At 39.4% G+C, this 18,615-nt stretch overlaps 1 protein-coding gene across 1 annotated transcript; it reads right to left on the bottom strand.

Annotated features, from left to right (window-relative positions):
* Positions 1–6,323: 6,323 nt before the first annotated feature.
* Positions 6,324–11,020, bottom strand: LOC311485774 (up-regulator of cell proliferation-like). The gene has a single exon (XM_084541388.1). The coding sequence runs from the start codon at positions 11,002–11,004 to the stop codon at positions 6,346–6,348; it is 4,659 nt and encodes a 1,552-aa protein (XP_084397514.1). The 5' UTR covers positions 11,005–11,020; the 3' UTR covers positions 6,324–6,345.
* Between the last annotated feature and the right edge of the window lie 7,595 nt (positions 11,021–18,615).

Raw genomic sequence — 18,615 nt, forward strand, 5'->3', positions numbered from 1 at the left:
AGAGCCCGACCGATAAAGGATTTTGAAGGCCGATACCGATACAAATATTTGTTGGTTTTAAAAACCAATATATCGGCTGATATTTTTTTTTTCAGAAACGCGCAACAAAACATTAACTGATTTCCCTAACATTAGTTATTTGTAGTTATTTATGAGTTTTAACTAAAATAATATGATAATGCATCCCTTTACCTGCACTTTTTAAATTCTTTCCATCAAGCTACATCAAACCATTTTCAGTCATCAGTTGCTGCCTGCCTTCTAAAACCTACTATTTAGCGATCTAAATCCATTATGTGACTCGTTAATGCTGCGGCTGAACGACAGTCTGCAACGCACACTTGGCGTCATTGGATTTCACACACGTGTAAAAGAAAAGCTAACTTTTATGCACAAGCTACGTTTGATACTTTTTCTCTATGTATAAATGTTCACTCCTCGCAAGTCTAACCTACATTTTACAATGCAGGGACTGTAATTAGAGATATGCTAGTTATAAATACAGTAATCATTACAGTACTTTATTTTGGCAGAATAAGTTCGTTGTGGTTTCCAAGCTCATTAATGTTAACGTTAGCGGTCTTCCACTGATAGTGGCATTAGCTAGCTTTGTGGTTAGCTAGTCTATGATGAGCCATAATTTAGCAATGGATAACGTCATACTACAAATTGTAAAACATACATTTTCAATATAACAGGCCAAGGAGAGATGATACGTCTCATTGCTATAACTGTCACGCTATTAAAGAAATACTTCAGTCACATTGTCAAAAGTTAAAAGGACAGTCAGTCAACTACACTGTAACAACGTAACGTAATTAGCTAATTCCGCTTCACTCTCGGCTTATTTAACAGCAGCAAAACGACATGATAGTCACGAATTTTGTCATGCTTATTTGAGTTAAGAGAACTGATGGGGATGTTCTTTTAATTGTTATTCAAGCAATGTATGTCTCGTGACTAACTCACCATGAACACACTTCACCGATGATCTTACTCGCGGATAACTGGTTCTCTCTGCCCGACTCTGGCTGGATCAGCACGAGTTATACGCGAGTGTTGCCAACAGGGACGGTGTAGAGTGCCCTCTGGTGGACAAACTAAACTATACAACGCCAACACTCATGACATGGTTGAAGGGTGTTTCGTTTTTATTTTATTTTTGAAATATTCATTTATCGGCCATTATAAATGCCGATACCGATAGTTTTGAAAATGCCTAATATCGGCCGATAATATCGGCCGGCCGATATATCGGTCGGGCTCTAGTACATAACTCGAGCTACATTATTGCCATTTATCAATCATGTAAACGCGGCACTGAAAATCATTGCAACTAAATCATATCAAGTAGCTTACATAAGCCTAAAGCTTAAAATTACTGTGGAAAAAAAAAAAAATGAGTACAGGGTCACCGTTACAAAATAATATATTTTATATATTTTCTTATCGTCTAAAATGTACGTGGATCCGTGAGTCGGTTAAGTTTCGTTTCTCTGCCGAGTGAGTAGCGAATCCGCCGGGACCCGTGTGTAGCAAATCGGCCGGGATTCATAAGTGGCGAATCCGCCGGGATTCATGGGTAGCGAATCCGCAGGGATTCATGAGTAGCGAATCCGCCGGGATTCATGGGTAGCGAATCCGCCGGGATTCATGAGTAGCGAATCCGCAGGGATTCATGAGTAGCGAATCCGCAGGGACTCATGAGTAGCGAATCCGCCGGGATTCATGAGTAGCGAATCCGCCGGGATTCATGAGTAGCGAATCCGCAGGGACTCATGAGTAGCGAATCCACGAGGATTCATGAGTGACGAATCCGCAGGGATTCATGAGTAGCGAATCCGCCGGGATTCATGAGTGACGAATCCGCAGGGACTCATGAGTGGCGAAGGGACTCAGTAGCGCCACTCCACTCCAGTGTCTGAGTGCCGTAGTTTGCTAGTGGCCAAGTCGGGTAGTACATTTTGTTTCTCTGCCGAGTGAGATGTAAGATGTTTGAATGGTGCCGTTTATTGATTATATATCAATCAAATGTGGTAGGACTCAACTGAGCCGGTTCAATAGACGTCTCGATTCGTGATTCTTGAGTCTTCTTTGGTGGCCGGTTCAATGAGCCGGATCCCGAATCTTTTTTCCACCACTAGTTATGAGTCGGTTAAGTTTCGTTTCTCTGTGTTGCGCGTAAGTGAGTGAGTGTCTGAGTGCCTTAGTTTGCTAGTGGTCAAGTTGGGCGGTACGTTTTGTTTCTCTGCCGAGTGAGATGTAAGATGTTTGAATGGTGCAGTTTATTGATTATATATCAGTCAAACATGGTAGGACTCAACTGAGCCGGTTAAACAGACTCTAGATTCATGATTCTTGAGTCGTCTTTGATGTCCGAATCTTTTTTTCCACCGCTATATTAATTAAAAATGAATGAAAATGAAACGCTATTGAATATGTCATTATTATAATTTTTTTAAAAAAATAAAGTGACGGGTAAAATAGATTATGACGGGATTTTTATGACCCCGTCAGTCAAAATGACAGACAACGAAAAAGTCTAGCGTAACCTCAGCCTGACACATATAAGTCGTTCGGGAACTGCTCGGCTCTGTACTGGGGGGTCAGCGACTGAGTTTCGCAGTTTTTTCGCCGACGAAGACAGAGCCACAGGCAGCCGCTTCGCCATGCTTACAATGTTTTGAAGGGGAGGGGCTCAGTCTTTGGAAGGGGCTTGTTGTGCCACCTAGATTTGCTTCTCTCCGTGCAGTTTTCCCCAGACATACGTTCCTCTTCCACATGAAAACAGCATCGCAGTCAAATTATGTCAAATTCCGCGAGATTCCGCGTTAAAAAGTAGATTCCGTTTTTATCGGCCAATTCCGCGATTCCGTCCGCGATTCCGTGATCGCGGAAATCATAGGGCCCTAGTTGAGTGATGACGCGGAACTCGCATGCCGAGTTGCTTGTAGTCCAGCCAGCGAAACTTGTAGTTTCACAGCATAGCAACAATGGCGACGGAGGAAGAGACGCTAGAAGCCATCCATGAAGTTGTCTCAACTCTCGAGAGCATCACGGAATTAAAACCAGAACAAGAGGCTTGTCTTGTCAATTTTATAAATGGCAAGGACGTCGTAGCTCTCCTTCCAACTGGCTTTGGGAAAAGTTTTGGAAGCGGAAGTGGTAAGCGTAAGAGCCTGAACTCCGGCGCACAATATACGTTATTACCAAACGTTGCTGATTGGTTAAGGGAACTCCAATGATTTTAAACCTCAAAATAAGCATCCGCCCATTACGGAGACAGATTCCTATTACATTGGGCCAGACTAACGTGCAGACCGAAATCAAATTTCGGGCGGAAACGTAGGATGGTGACGACCAGGCTAGGAGAGTGTAGCACCCTGCTCAAAATTATATGTATTTACATGTGTTGGTTTACAAATATAGTATATTTTGCAATATTGCCTGTTAAATTACTTCTATGGTGAAATTAATAAGTGTATTTCATTTGGGGAAGGTACTAAAATGTCCCATGTTCATAGTGGCCCGTGAATGTCTCATGACATTTCTTTTGTTTATTTGAGTAGCCAGGTGTCAGTCTGTTGTTAGTCAGTTCGTGCCTGTCGGAGATGAGTGTAAATTACCTATCGGATTCTGAAGTGGGTGAGACTAAAAAAAAAAAGAGAAGACGAGGTGCGGGCTAGTAACGGGGAGAGACCTATGACCCATGGGGAAGTGTTTGTAAGCTATTTTGAAAACCGTTTACTGTTACTAAAACCTTAAACCAGAGGATCTGTTTGTGGGTTACCGGTACCAAATTTAAAGACAAAGTAAGCCAAGTTCAGAGCTGTTTCAGCCGGGGATTGTACTGAATGTCCACAACGCCATTATCGTTGGTACAGAGCTAGCTGTTAGCCTCGTTCCTGCTAGCAGAGAGAAGGAGATCGCGTGTGTATGAGGGAGAAATATTTTGCGCCGAGTTTCCTGAGTGAGTATGAGCATTATTTGAACGTGTGACAATATGTAAATGTATAAGAAGGAACAGTGAGTTTATTAATGTTTTTAATTTATGCTAGTGTGTCTCCGGGCCTACATGCCTGTCTACATGCCTGCCGCTGGTCTGCTGCTGCTGTAGAGAGCGCTCAGGATCCACGTTGTCGCCAGAGAACCTGCTGCTTCACGAGGACGTGTCAGCAGGACTAGTTTTCTTCATCTCCTTTCACTTTATTCTTCTGAGCCGAGGGTTCGAGGAAACTGGTGTTATCCGTGAGTACCGAGAAACACTCTCACAAGGATACATGAGCTCCAACTCAATATGCGCGCCAATGATATGGTACCATAACTAACTTACAAAACCCCGGGTGTATTTATTTTGTTTATTTCATGGACTCAAAGGGTCAACAGGTTAAGGTAAAGGGTGATTGCCTTTGTTTTTTCTTTCTGTACAATAAACGTTCCTGTTGCAACGTGAATTTGCAGTTACAATGTTTATTTGAATGTGGTGTTATTAGGGCTATAGTTTGTTAAAGGTACATGCATGGGAGTATTTAAAGCTTTCAATAACAATATAGCTATAAAATAAGCTAACCAGGCCTCTCTGCACCCTAGGCAGAGTTATATGCTCTAGTTAAGGTAGATACCTTAAAAGGTTAATATTTTCGTAGACTCCCTCCAATTCAGCTCCCATGCAAAAGGTGTCATCAGTTATACGGGGTTTTACCAGAACTATTCTGTAATAAATTAGAGTTGGTTGGGAGGGCTACACAGAAATCAAAGTAATGGTCAATCAGTAAAGCAGCAGGGAGCAGAGACTGGATCAAGTGGAACATTCAAAAGCAAGCAAGCAGAGAAATAGAGAAACAAGCCTGTAGCTGGATCCCTTTTAATGTAATCCATGAGTGGTAATTGGATGACCTGGGGCCGAACCAACCAATAAGCAGACCTTGTCAGACCTCTCAGGTGGAATCACTTGTGGAATCACCTGTGAACAGAGGAGGGGGAGAGAGAGAGAAACAAAGCAAATACACTGCCCCTGCCTGGCAGGCAACAGTAATGCATAGTCACAACTAGAGAATAATTTCTGTTGTTGAACACATCAAGTAGTAGTCTGTCTCCTGCAGCTCCATGTTTAGCTTGTACTGTAATAGCTAAATCTACTCTCCATCTGTCCTGATGCACTGACAGAAATCAGCTGTTATCTGCTCCATTATCACCTGGACCTGGTTCATCCATCTTCATTAGAGACACTGATAGAAAACAATGACTCCACTCAAGTGTTGATTTCTATTACATTCTATTTACTAGAAGAACTTTTCACACAATGTTTGAACATATCTCATCATTACTAGTCATTGCTCACTTGAATCCCAATAAAAAAAGTCAAACAGATTCAGCATCATCTGCTGTTGTCTTGTTCAGAACACCAACAACTTTTTCATCAGATTCATCACAATATGAGAATTCTTTACATGTTACAAATACAACTGTAAAATATGAAAGAACAGAGATATATTAGAAAACATCTGTCTCATCATCATGATTATTACATTATTCACTAGTCATTATGTATAGTAATATTTTTATCTAATCATCAGAATATAAAAACAACTATTCAGAAGAAAATAAAGAAAAACTAAATATTTCCAGCTTCTTTGCTGCTTCTACAACACACCAACATGTGTCTAACAATGAAAATCATAATATCATCATGTTAAGGATCCATTCTTCCAAGAACAGCAGTTACTTCTTGGCATTTAAATATTGAATTTAGCAAATTAATAAAAAGATACTTCATTCATTCATCTTCTGTAACCACTTGTCCTGTGAAGGGTCACAGGGGGATTGGAGCCTACCCCAGTTGTCACTGGACAAGAGGCGGGGTGGGAAAGGGTTGTCCCACATGCGTAGTTTCATAAACGTATTATGAATAAAACAAAGAAAAAATATAGAAACTATTTAAAAGTATCTCCACTTCTTTATGACTTCTTTAAGTCTAAAAAGTAAGAAGTCTGAGCTAAAAGTCATTAAAGAAAAAAAATAAATAAATGAAACATCATTTTGTGTAAATGAACAAACACATAATAAAACACTTCTTTTTCACATAGTCTCTGCAGTACATTCTCATCATCTTCATCATGTCACTTGTTAAATCCATCCAAAAGAAAAATATAAAAATAAAAATGTGAAAAAAAAAAAGGAAACAGCTATTTTGTTTGGTTGAACTAAAAGTTTCATTCACAAGTTCAAAAATTAGATATATTTTTTTATACTGAACTAGACTCAAGACTGAACGATACTGATTCTTCTTTTGACTGATCTTAAACATAGTTTAGTTTGTAGATGTTTGTCAGGTTTTAACATTCTTCACTTTATGTTGAAGGCATCTTTTAAACCTTTCAGAGCTTGTTTCTTTGTGATTCTCTTCCAGGCCTCTGGAACATCAGCTGGCTTGGCCTTATATTCTTCAGCAAATCTGTCATTGTACTTTACCAGGATGTACTTCCAGTAGTCAGATGACTCTATGGTGGGGTCTGGAGGAATGTTCCAGTCTGGATAGTATGTGCGATACTCTTTGTAATGATGCCACTCCCATTTAGTGTCTGGGTTTTGGAATTCAGTATCACTGTACACATCAGTTGTACACAGTGTTTCCACCAGCTTCTGAGAGTCTGTATTGCTGTATCTACCAAGACCTTGTGGCCGATGCACAGCTGAATGATGTAGCTGGTGTTCTTTGCCTCCAGCCTCACAGGGAACTTTACAAAATGGACATTGATTTCCACAACCAAACACTCTCTTGAAAAGCTCATCCTGTGGTTTGATTGGAAGTTTGTTCAGAGTCTTAGTGATGTTTTCAGATTTGGAGAATTCCTCCTGAAGCTGAGCTTTCATCTCTTCCATTGAGATCTTGAGACTGTGGATAAATGGATGACATGTGCTTTGGATTTGAAACAGTGCTGTTTTTTCAGCCTCCACTGAGACTGAGATGTCTTTATTCAGATATTTTCTCATGTTACTGATGAACTTGGTGATGCTTTCTGTGTCATCTGGCAGCAGAACACCATCCTCTCCTTTTGAGGCCTGTTCTGTTGCTGCTTCTATTTTTTGAACTATGACTTCAAGATTTTTGTTCTTCAGTTTCCACAGAGTCTTCTCATCAGACATGTTTTGCTTAATGTGCTGAAATATCCAGTCTTTGACAAATATTTCATAGTTAGAAATGTACTTGACAAAGCTCTGAAAGTCTTCCTTCTGCAGCAACTCTCTCTGAATGCTGTACTGGAAATAAGAGCGGGAGCTGTACTCTGCTGAATAGGAACTCGTCAAAATTTCATCCACGATGTCTATTCCCAGAGATCTGTTGATGTAGTCTTCCACAGCAGGTTTGAGACAAAGTTTGACGAAATCATTTGCTTTTCTCTGGCTTTGATCTCTCTGTTTGTGTAAATCCAGAAAGTCTGACAGGTACTGATCCTTGTATTTCTCCAGCTGAGTTTTAGGATTTGCTTCTGACAAGAATTTTTTGTGCATTTTGAAAAATTCTCTTGAGGCAAAGCCACAAATATGAAGTTTAAGATCAATCTCAAAGTCAGTTTTGCAGTGCTTGGGTAGTTGTTTTAGGCTTTCATGTATTTTGTCTAAAAGATCCTTTGTATAAGACTCAAGATAATCTGTGTTTGTCTGTGTGATTTCAAACACAAATCGTTTACAAGACTCAATAATATTATCAGATGTTGTCTGCAATTCTCTCTTTAAGTCTTTTATGATGAACACATGTAAATTTTTTTTTATTCCAAAATGTTTTATATGCTCTGTTTTGGCCTTAAATTGACTCATTCCAATCTCATTCAGGTCTCTAATGTTCTGAAAATACTCGCTGACATTACGATTGCCAAAGTGTTTTTTCAACTGGTTGAGGATTTTTTCAGGTATGTTTTGTTCAGGCAGGCCAGACACCTTTTCCGTGAGTTTAGCCCACATCTTCTCAAACTCACATGTCAGTTGTTCAACGGTCAGTGTCCTCTCCTTGAAGTCAGACAAGAATTTCATCACATGCTCTTCAATCATTTCTCTGTATTTCCTCTGAATGTCCTGAACTTCTTTTGAACTTTTTCTTAACTCGAGGACACAGTCCAGCCTACTGTGTACTGAATATCTGATTTCTTTTGCAAGACTACTGACGCTGTTGAAAAAGCCAGTTTTGTATTTTTCTATTAGATGTGCATGTACGTTTTTTCTTTTATAGTAGTCCACAATCTTCTGCTTCATTAATGTTTGCTGGACTTCTATTTTTCCTGAAACTTCCTGTTTTCTTGATTCAGCTAGTTCAATTAAATGTTGGACTTCAGATTCATTGTCAGCATTTAATATTACTACCTCTGCTTCTGTCTGCCAGGAGAGAATCTCTTTCCTGAACGCCCATTCCCAGTCACTGAACTCTTTGCACAAGTTGTCATAGGCATGAGCAACAAGAGTGTTTCTGAAACTGAAGATGAAGTTCTCATACTTGACTGCTTTCCAGAGACTTCTCATCCATTCTAGAAACTCAGGGATCTGTGAGGGCTCAGATCTTCTGTCTCCTGTCATTGTCTCCAGAAGATGTTTCTTGAAATCAGCTGCAGCTTCACTGTAACCCATGTTCACTGGAGCCATTGGAGGTGTTCCATACCAGAGTCCTGGGATGTTCCAGTTGTTTTTATCTATGTCATAGTCCAGTACATCAGTGAAGGCTTTAATAGAAGGCCGCTTTTCCATTTCAGCTGCAATTTGTGTCATTTCATTGAGTTGATCCAACAGATGTTTTCTTTCTGTCAGACACTTGGAATCAGCTGAAACTGCTGCAACATTCTGATGTACAAAATGACAAATGGGTTTTTTACCAATCTCCTTCATTCTCAAGAATGCATGGGCTGTGATTTGCAGGACGTCTTTCATTTCAGTTGAGTTCTCCATTGCAATGTTGATGATGCTGACATCACTGAGGCCAATTACAAAGGTTGCCAGCTGGTTGTCATGCTCATAACTGTCCTGTAGTTGTGCCAGATCAGGAGATTTTAGACCCTCTGTGTCAATGAGAACTATGAAGTCAGAATTTAAGTGACTTTTCAAATCCTCTCCAACTTTGAGGAACAGCATATAAGCTCCTCTGGTACATCTGCCACTGCTGACAGGAAACTGTACACCAAACATGGTGTTGAGGAGTGTTGACTTCCCTGAACTTTGAACTCCTAATACAGTCAGTACCGACAGTCTGCTCTTCTCTCCAACCTTCTTGTGAAGCTCCATCAGCACATCTGTCACCCATCTCTCTGGGATGTTGGAAGCATCTCCATCCAAGAGCTCTAAAGGATATCCATCCAACAGCAGTTCAGCAGCCACAGAAGGAAAATGATATCTTTCATAATGAGGTTGTTGCACCAACTCATAGATCAGTCCCATCTCTCTCATGTAGTGCTCTACACCTAAAGAAGTCTCCATCAAAGCTTGATCCAACTCTGCTATGAGTTTCACATCTTTCTTCTTGTATTGCTCTTTGAATTTGTTTCGCAGTACAGACAGTTTTTCTCTTGAATGGCTATCAAGTTTTAGTTTCATCCACTTGAGGAAAGAAATCCTCTTTTCTTTGTCATTTATTGATATGTTATCAATAAAAGTCTTCATTCCTTTGGATAGTTTATATTTTCTTTGCTCCTCTCTATTTTTTTGTTTTTCTTCTTGTAGCTGAGATTTATACTCTTCCAGTCTTGAGTCACCAGCTTTAATCAATCTACACTCCTCCTTTTCTAATTTTGATAAAGTTTTCCATTTATCTCCTTGCAGAGGAAGTTGCTGATTCTTGTATTGTGGAATTGTTCTGACCCCAATGCCATCCATGATCTCTTTGGCTGCTTTGTTTTGTTGCTCAGTTTTGCTTTCATCCACAGACAGACCCAGTTCAACAGCTTTGTCAAGCATATTTACAATGCTTGTTGTAGCTTTGACATGTGAGAGACATGTCTTGATGGCTTCACAAAGTTTATTTGAAAACTCTGCTCCATTATCACCTGTTTTTTTGACTGTCAAACTGTTATTTGGTAATTCTAATTTATCCAGCATTATCTTGACTGACATCATGTCCTCTCTAACACTCCCCTCCTTTTGATTAACTACCAAGAAGAGTTTTGATTTAACATCTTTAACAGAAGTCAGAACATTCAGCTCATTTTCTTCAACTTTGTCCAGGAACACAAAGGTGACATTTGACACTTGAAGAAGAAAACGGAACTGTGTGAATGATTCATGAATGTCTCCTCTCATGTTTGCAAAAGTAACAGGCTCTGGAAATATGTCTAGATTTTCTTTCCCACATGGAAGACACCAGCAGACCTCCACCAGTCCATTGGCTACTTTTCTTTTAACTCCTCCCCCTTCCATATCTCTGTGTATGAAGATATTTTGATTCTGTTGGCTACTACTGAGAATCTGGTTCAGAAGCTGAGACTTCGATAAACTGCAGTTTTTCAGTCTCACAAAGGAATAGAACGGTATATCTGCTTGGACAATGTTGTCTTCAACAAACCCTCTTGATTCAGACAAATCATGCGGACGCCACTCTTTGACGATGTCTCTCAGAGCCCAAAACATCAGGCTACACTGACTCTTATTACCATGAGGCAACAGCAGTGGGACAGAAAACTGGCACATGGACATTTTAAGAGCCATTTCCTGTTGCAAGAAGCTGTCAGCACAAAGGAAGAGAGCTACTATGAGGTCAAGAGGATTAATCTTGTCCTCAGAGTCATCTGCAGTATCCAGGTCCAGGTCAAAGAAATCATTGTTTTCATTTTGATTGCTTGATAGTTGTGTACAGCTCCTGCAGTCGGCACTGATTTTAAAAAGTTTTCTGAGAAAGCACCATGGTATGTCCTCTAGTGATAAAACAGGTTTTTCATATAAGCTGTTAGTGTTGATCTCCAAGAGAGACTGAAGTGAAAGTCTGTTGGGATAATAGTTCTCTAGTCCAAGTTTGGAGAGAAAGCTCATCAGGGCTGTCAAAGAAAAAGAGAATATAACTTTTAGAAATTAAACTTAGGTATCTGGATTGTATTATGTCTGAATGAGTTTGATCTACACATGTATTTGCTATAACTCTATCTTGTTAAATAACAACTCTCACGTTGTAACTCCCTCTCATGCTCTCACTACAACATGTAGATCAGGGGTGTCAAACTCATTTTAGTTCCGGGGCCACATACAGCTCAAAGTGATCTAAAGCAGGCCGGACCATAAATATTATAGTACAATAACCAATAAATAACGGCAACTCTGTTTACCTTTTTTTTAGTGCAAATGAGTACAAGTACATTATGAAAATGTTTATAATAAATGAGCTATCCTTTTACAAAACATTTTATAAAAACAACCTGGAATTTCTTTAAAAAAAATAATAAAGTGCAATCTTATTGCTGTCTAGTGTTTAGTTCTGGATGTTGTATACTGTCTGCTACTCTGACTATAACAGTTACTTTATAGAACTCTGTTCTCTTATTTTACAGGAGGGTGGAGGGTAACCTGCCTCAAAACTATTAACTATTAAAACTAGTAATCACTCTTTGCATGAGAGGTGAGTGGATGGAGGGTCTAATAAATGTATAGCAGCAGTCAGAATGTCTGACTCTTCCTAGGGAGCAGAGAAAGACCTAATTAGTTTGATACATGCTGCCCATGAGAGCCCAGCCTCCCATACATTTACAAAAACACTGTCGTCACATAGGTCCCTACTGGTTACCAGGAAATACATTATCACAAAGGTACTAATAAAAGCACCCATAACATTTATTTTTGACCAGGTGGCCCCCGCCTTTGAATTTAATATCAGTTTAGTCCATCAATTAAGTAAATTAGTCCATGGTACCAAACCGTTGGCGCACATGCATGTTGGAGCTCCTTTGAATCCAGTTCTCAGTGTTTTAACAGTACTCTCAGTCCCTGGGATGCAGAGTGCTGTTAGATATAGTTTATATTAGATACAGTAAACCCTCCTTCAGCAGTGTCCCGTCACTGTGGTGTAGAAACACGTCCTCAGGCTCCGTCCACATTCAGAAGCATCCAGAAGGTTCTCAGCAGCTTGGTACAACAAGTAATTCCCAAACACAAGCCTCTCATACTGTTAGCATGAGGAGCTAACTAGCAACAGTCCACAGTGTGGTTGTGGTTCAATTAAGTAAAATTTCCAATAGCTTACTGAAGTTTTAGAGGTGACTTTCCTTCTTGCTCCATCTCTCTTGTCTCAGTCCCACCCACGTGGAAACTAGGTAGATTAACTTGAACATCACTAATAAGCTAATCAGATAGATTGACAGCTGTCCATACCACCTACAACACAAGACTATGGTGGGCTCACGAACCATGTTGAACACAGGACATTCCATATCCGTAATGAACCTTCCTAAATACTAGTAGTCATTCATTCATTCATCTTCTATACCCGTTTAGTCCTGTTAAGGGTCACGGGGGTCTGCTGGAGCCTATCCCAGCTGTCAACAGGCGAGAGGCAGGGGTACACCCTGGACAGGTCGCCAGTCCATCGCAGGGCCACACACAGAGACAGACAACCATTCACACTCACATGCACACCTACGGCCAATTTAGAATCACCAATGAACCTAATGAGCATGTCTTTAGATGGTGGGAGGAAGCCGGAGTACCCGGAGAGAACCCATGCAGACACAGGGAGAACATGCAAACTCCACACAGAAAGGCCAGCCGGCCCATGGATTCGAACCAATCTTGCTGTGAGGCATCAGTGCTAACCACCTCGCCACTGTGCCGCCCAATACTAGTAGTCTTCTATGTAATTGCCACATTTCGCACTTTGAAAATTCATGCTGCAGACCAGATTAGATCCTCTGGTGGTCCATATTTGGCCCACAAGCTGTATGTTTGACACCTCTGATGTAGATGATTCTTTTGTACGGTCTGTATGCACATACAGTGCCACTTGTACATCACAATTTTCTTGACTTGACCATTCCAAAACATTCATTTTGTTCTTCTTTAACTGTTCTTTTGTAGAACCACTTGTGTTCTGTGATTCCACAGATAAAACTTGAATAATATATTCTTCCATAGAAATAGCACATTCCTAATATTCTATTAATGATAAAAATAGATTTATACCTTGAGGATCTTGTTCTTCTGTGTCCATTGTTAGTGTGGACTGGTTTTTCCTTCAATCCTCTGTTCTTTAAAACCTAGAGGCAACAATAAATATAAATGTCTCAGTAAAAAGAAGACTGTTATAATCAAATGTGTGGCATTCTTGATGATTAATAACATAACTATTTCAGGCAACATAATCAAAAGACAGTATTGTCAGCAACTGAAAACAGTTTTGTACTATTGTACTGTAAATTGCTTCACTTTCTTAAATGACTTATTCGGCAAAAACTCAAACCAGTTACAAGAGATGAAAATGGTATCTGCATGTAAAGTGACATTCAATGTGTGACATCTAACTCTACATAAAACTATCTGATCAGTATGTATGTGTGCAGTATGTGCCTGTAAATAAAAGTTAATAGTTATTATAATAATAGTTATGAATACTGTCATCTGGAATTAACTGGCAGACAAGTTCATTCATTCATTAATTTTCTATACCCGGTTATTCCTGTTAAGGGTCGCAGGGATCTGCTGGAGCCTATCCCAGCTGTCATCGGGCGAGAGGCAGGGGTACACCCTGGACAGGTCGGCAGTCCATCGCAGAGCGGACAAGTTATCACAGGAATATTATATGTATGTATATGAATGATACACATGTGTTCAGCCATTGTACTTCTTCATCTACACTTTGCACTTCTTGAAATTTCCGCAAATAAATTCTGTTTTTCCACAGCGGTAAAAGAAAAGTTTTGTATTTTTACTTGAACTATGCTACCGTCTTTATCTGTAATGTCTGATCCAACTTTATAAATGATCAAGGACAGCACAGCAGGCTGATATCCAACTCTGGAAAGAGATTTGTGCTAAGAGAGCAGTGTCGATACAGCCTACCTGGATTCACATCTCTGCTACATATATAACCTTCATTAAATTGGTCTAAAGTGAGAGAAATTCTGATTACTGTTTTGTCTGAAGACAACGTATAAACTAGATGCCAAAATTAATGTTGCAGTTGTTTCATTAAAAGTTGCCAAGACTACGATGACTTTTCATTGACTGAAACTAGTAAATAGACAAATAACTAAAATGTGACTAATAAGCCTTTTCGGCCGCGCTTTATAATACCATGTGCTTATTAACTCGGAACAGTGCATAATAAGCCGTTAACAATGCATAACTAACAGCTTGTTAACAGTTATTCCCCGTCACTAACTGTTAACAAGCAGCTTGTAAGTAGCTTATAAGTACATTTTTTAAGAGTTTACAAGCAGCTTGTTAACTGTTAAAAAGCAGCTTGTAAGCGCTAATAAGTTGATTTTAAGTTACTTACAAGCATATTATAAAGAGTAAACAAGCAGCTTGTGCAGCTGAGTAAATATTTTATTTAAAAATAAATTGTTTTACATTATAATATTTTGATGAACCTTCTCAAAACCTGTTTTTAATCTCCGTTGCAAAAGCCAAATTTTCAATGTACTTTCAAACTTTGGATGTGAGTAATTTTTGTATATAAGTTAATTAGTTCCACATTACGTGTTGTAGCGGGGGACGGTTATTAGCGCAATTGCGCATTCCCGGCAAAAGCTACGAGGCTGTTGAGCTGGTAAGACGTGTTGTGATGCTCTCTCTCATTGTTTTAAGCTAGCGTCTGTAAAAGTGATTAAACTTGTTTAAAACTGCATGAAACTATAACACAACTTCGTTGTGGACATTCATATGAGTTTTACAGTAAGTTTTGGTTGGTCAGAAAGACGCTAACTTGTGCTGAAATCGCGGAGATTTTGCCTCATTTGCATATCATTTCACTCGCTACAGGAGAGAGAGAAACCACTCCGTTGTCCGTGTGTGTGACTCATGTGCTCCCCTTAGTTGATTCGCAGGTGCGTTACACTGTTCATATGTATGTTCATGTATTTTAATGCATTTTGAGATGGATTGCACACAATAAGCATATAAGAACGATGCATTTTAATTGCTTTGTGGTAGTGTGTTTATATATGAGTTCATGAAGAAAGAGTTATTGTAAATGAGTTATATTCATTTAAGTTTATCTTTACCCTGTATTTTCCTTTTTTTAAATATTGATGTAATACCTGTGAGTTAATTTGACACTGAAGTGTTAATATATTTCTTTTTTTTTTTTGCATTTAAACTTACGGGAGTAAATTCATATTATTTTGTGTGGAAAAAAGAAAGCTACGAGGCTATTGAGCTGGAGAGAGAGAAACCACTCCGTTGTCCATGTGTGTGACTCATGTGCTCCCCTTTGTTGATTCGCAGAAATAAATGTGCAGATCCTGATTACGGCCTGAGTCCCTGACTTCATCTGTACTAGCAACCGACATAAGTCTGCTATATTGTTACCAGTTAACAAGCAGCTTGTTAAGCGTTAAAAAGCAACTTGTAAGTAACTTAAAAGCAGCTTATAAGTGCTTACAAGCTGCTTTTTAACGGTTAACAAGCAGATTTGCAGAGCCCGGATCTAAAGCGGGGACTACTTCCTATACTTTAAAAACGCAGTCCCCGCTTTAGATCCGGGCTCTGCAAATCTGCTTGTTAACCGTTAAAAAGCAGCTTGTAAGCGCTTATAAGCTGCTTTTAAGTTACTTACAAGTTGCTTTTTAACACTTAACAAGCTGCTTATTAACTCTTTAAAATATGCTTGTAAGTGACTTAAAAGCAGCTTATTAGCGCTTACAAGCTGCGTTTTAACAGGCAGGGACAGGAATCAAATATCAACCGCTGCATATGGTTCATCACCCTTGCCGTTAGTTAACTATATTACATGGAGTACACAGTATCAAGGTCATTACAGGAAAGAGTCACAGTTATTTCATCTGAATATAGCTCACTTGGTAACTGCTGAGACTCAGATTAGGGAGACCCGCGTTCGAATCCTGGTTGGAGCAGTACCTTTGAAAGTGACATTCAGAGACGAGCCATGTGAAATATAGGGATAAATGTTTGAGGTAGTGAAAGTATAGGAAGAAGTCCCCGCTTTAGATCCGGGCTCTGCAAATCTGCTTGTTAACCGTTAAAAAGCAGCTTGTAAGCACTTAGAAGCTGCTTTTAAGTTGCTTTTTAACGCTTAACAAGCTGCTTGTTAACTGGTAACAGTATGCTTGTGAGTATTTAAAAAGCTGCTTATAAGCGCTTACAAGTTGCTTTTTAACACTTAACAAGCTGCTTGTTAACTCTTCATAATATGCTTGTAAGTAACTTAAAATCAACTTATTAGCGCTTACAAGCTGCTTTTTAACAGTTAACAAGCTGCTTGTAAACTCTTAAAAAATGTGCTTATAAGCTGCTTACAAGCTGCTTGTTAACAGTTAGTGATGGGGGAATAACTGTTAACAAGCTGTTAGTTATGCATTGTTAACGGCTTATTATGCACTGTTCCGAGTTAATAAGCACATGGTATTATACAGCACTACCGCATTTTCTTCTGAAGAGTAGGACCAAAAATGGCTGTCAAAATGTACACTGATTCTAAAATTCAGATTCCAAAGGAATGGCATTTAAATATAAAATAAAAATAAAAATAAACAATTCTCAGATACAGTTCCTCAAGGTCCGGGATGTCAAACTCGTTTTAGTTCAGGGGCCACATACTGCTCAATGTGATCTCAAGGGGGCCGGACCAGTAACATAATAACATCCTATAACTGACAAGTACTCCAAAAGTTTCCACTTATTTTAGTGCAAAGAAGAACGAGTAAATTATGAACCATTTGCAAAACATTTTATCAACAACCTGAAATTTCCACAAAGGAAACTGGAATTTTTCACCACTCATCTGAGTAGCTTCTTCAGTTCTAAGGGACTGGTGTCTGCCAAGTCATTCATTCATTCATCTTCTGTGACTGCTTGTCCTGTGAAGGGTTGTGGGGGGACTGGAGCCTATCCCAGCAGTCAGTGGTCTAGAGGGGGGTCCACCCTGGACAGGTCTCCAGTCTATCACAGAGCTGGCTGTGAGGCATCAGTGCTAACTACTACACCACTGTGCCACCGACTGGTGGGAAGTTTGAGGTTTTAATAGGAATTTAATAGGAATAACCCACCAGAAAATTGCACGACTTGTTTCTGTTCTATGTCATTTTCACACTTTGTATGTTTGATACCCTTTCCTCTAGGTAATTTCTAGAAACGTTCTGGCTGCAGTGCATGTGTTAAAAAGCTAAATAAACACTATAATAACACAGTCCTCTTACCGGTTAAGGAGTCCACCTGACAGCTCTTCTGTGTTCATTGTAGACACACAGAAACACTTTACTGTTCACCTGAAGAAAAACAGAAATAATCTCTTTAGTTGCACATAATCACTCTCATCTTCAAAGAACTGAACATTGAGTTTATTTCAGATTAGTTGCAGACAATTAATCAGGTAAATAAAACTATAAACATGACACATCTAGCATGCTTAGTTTTAAGTGTAAAGCATATGCCAACTTTAGTACACAAAAAGGTTTCAGGATATGAAGTTCCACTAAAACATACCTGACATGAAGCAGCAGAAGACTGAGCTGAGTCTGAGTCTGTCTGTGTCAGCTATGGTGCGTATACTGCATACAAAACAAGTTAACATTTAATCCAGGGGGTCATAAAGATAAATTTTATTGCATTTTATTATCTTTAATCTTTGCACCTTTGTACATGTTACAATGACTATAAAGACATTCTGTTGTAATCCTTCAAATTTAAGGAACATCATTCTCACTCTGTTGAGAAGAGAACAGTGGGCTCAGTAGCCAGGAGATGTCTCAAAGAAGACAAACCAGCAGTGGTGTTAATCAGGGAGTTGTGAACATATTCTATTCTGACCAGGTGAGCACTGAGTAAAGGTTGTTGTAACTACACACAAGGTAGTGAGCACACTTGGAGCAGAGGGTAGTCGTTGGCAAACATTAATCAGTTCCACCCACTGGATCCAAGTTCAGATTCAGAACTGAATTAGGACAAAACTGAATTGTCACAAGATGGTCAATGTTATTCACTTCTCCTGTCAGCGGTCATAATATTGTGGCTGATCAGTGTAAATTGACTGTTCTTTCAGTCATCTATGTGCAGCAACAAGTTCTAACAGAAATAAATAAAGAAATAAACCGTAAACACACTCCCACTTCCTGATGAGAGGTGTTAGCCTCTCCACTCCACAGTTGTTCATCCTGGAGTAACAAACCAAGACAGTCTCAATAATTGATTTGTTCACATCAGTCCTGCAGCTCTAAACACACAATGAGTCATGGGTCACATTAAATACCAGCTACTCAACAAGGGTTAGTAGGTGGTCTTTATTATGACCACCTCAGGCTCCCAGATTGTTACATGTTAATAATGTTGGCACGGTAACATGTTGATGGTGGACCAGGCAGAGACAGGAGGAGAGTAGGTGGGTTTAAAATAGGCAGATTTATATTACCACCAAAAAGATCACAGAAAAATAAGAAATGTGCTCAGTCTAACATAGAAATGAACAGAATCAACTGAGAT

This window comes from Chelon labrosus (genome assembly GCF_963514085.1).
Source record: "Chelon labrosus genome assembly, chromosome: 3".
NCBI lineage: Eukaryota > Metazoa > Chordata > Actinopteri > Mugiliformes > Mugilidae > Chelon > Chelon labrosus.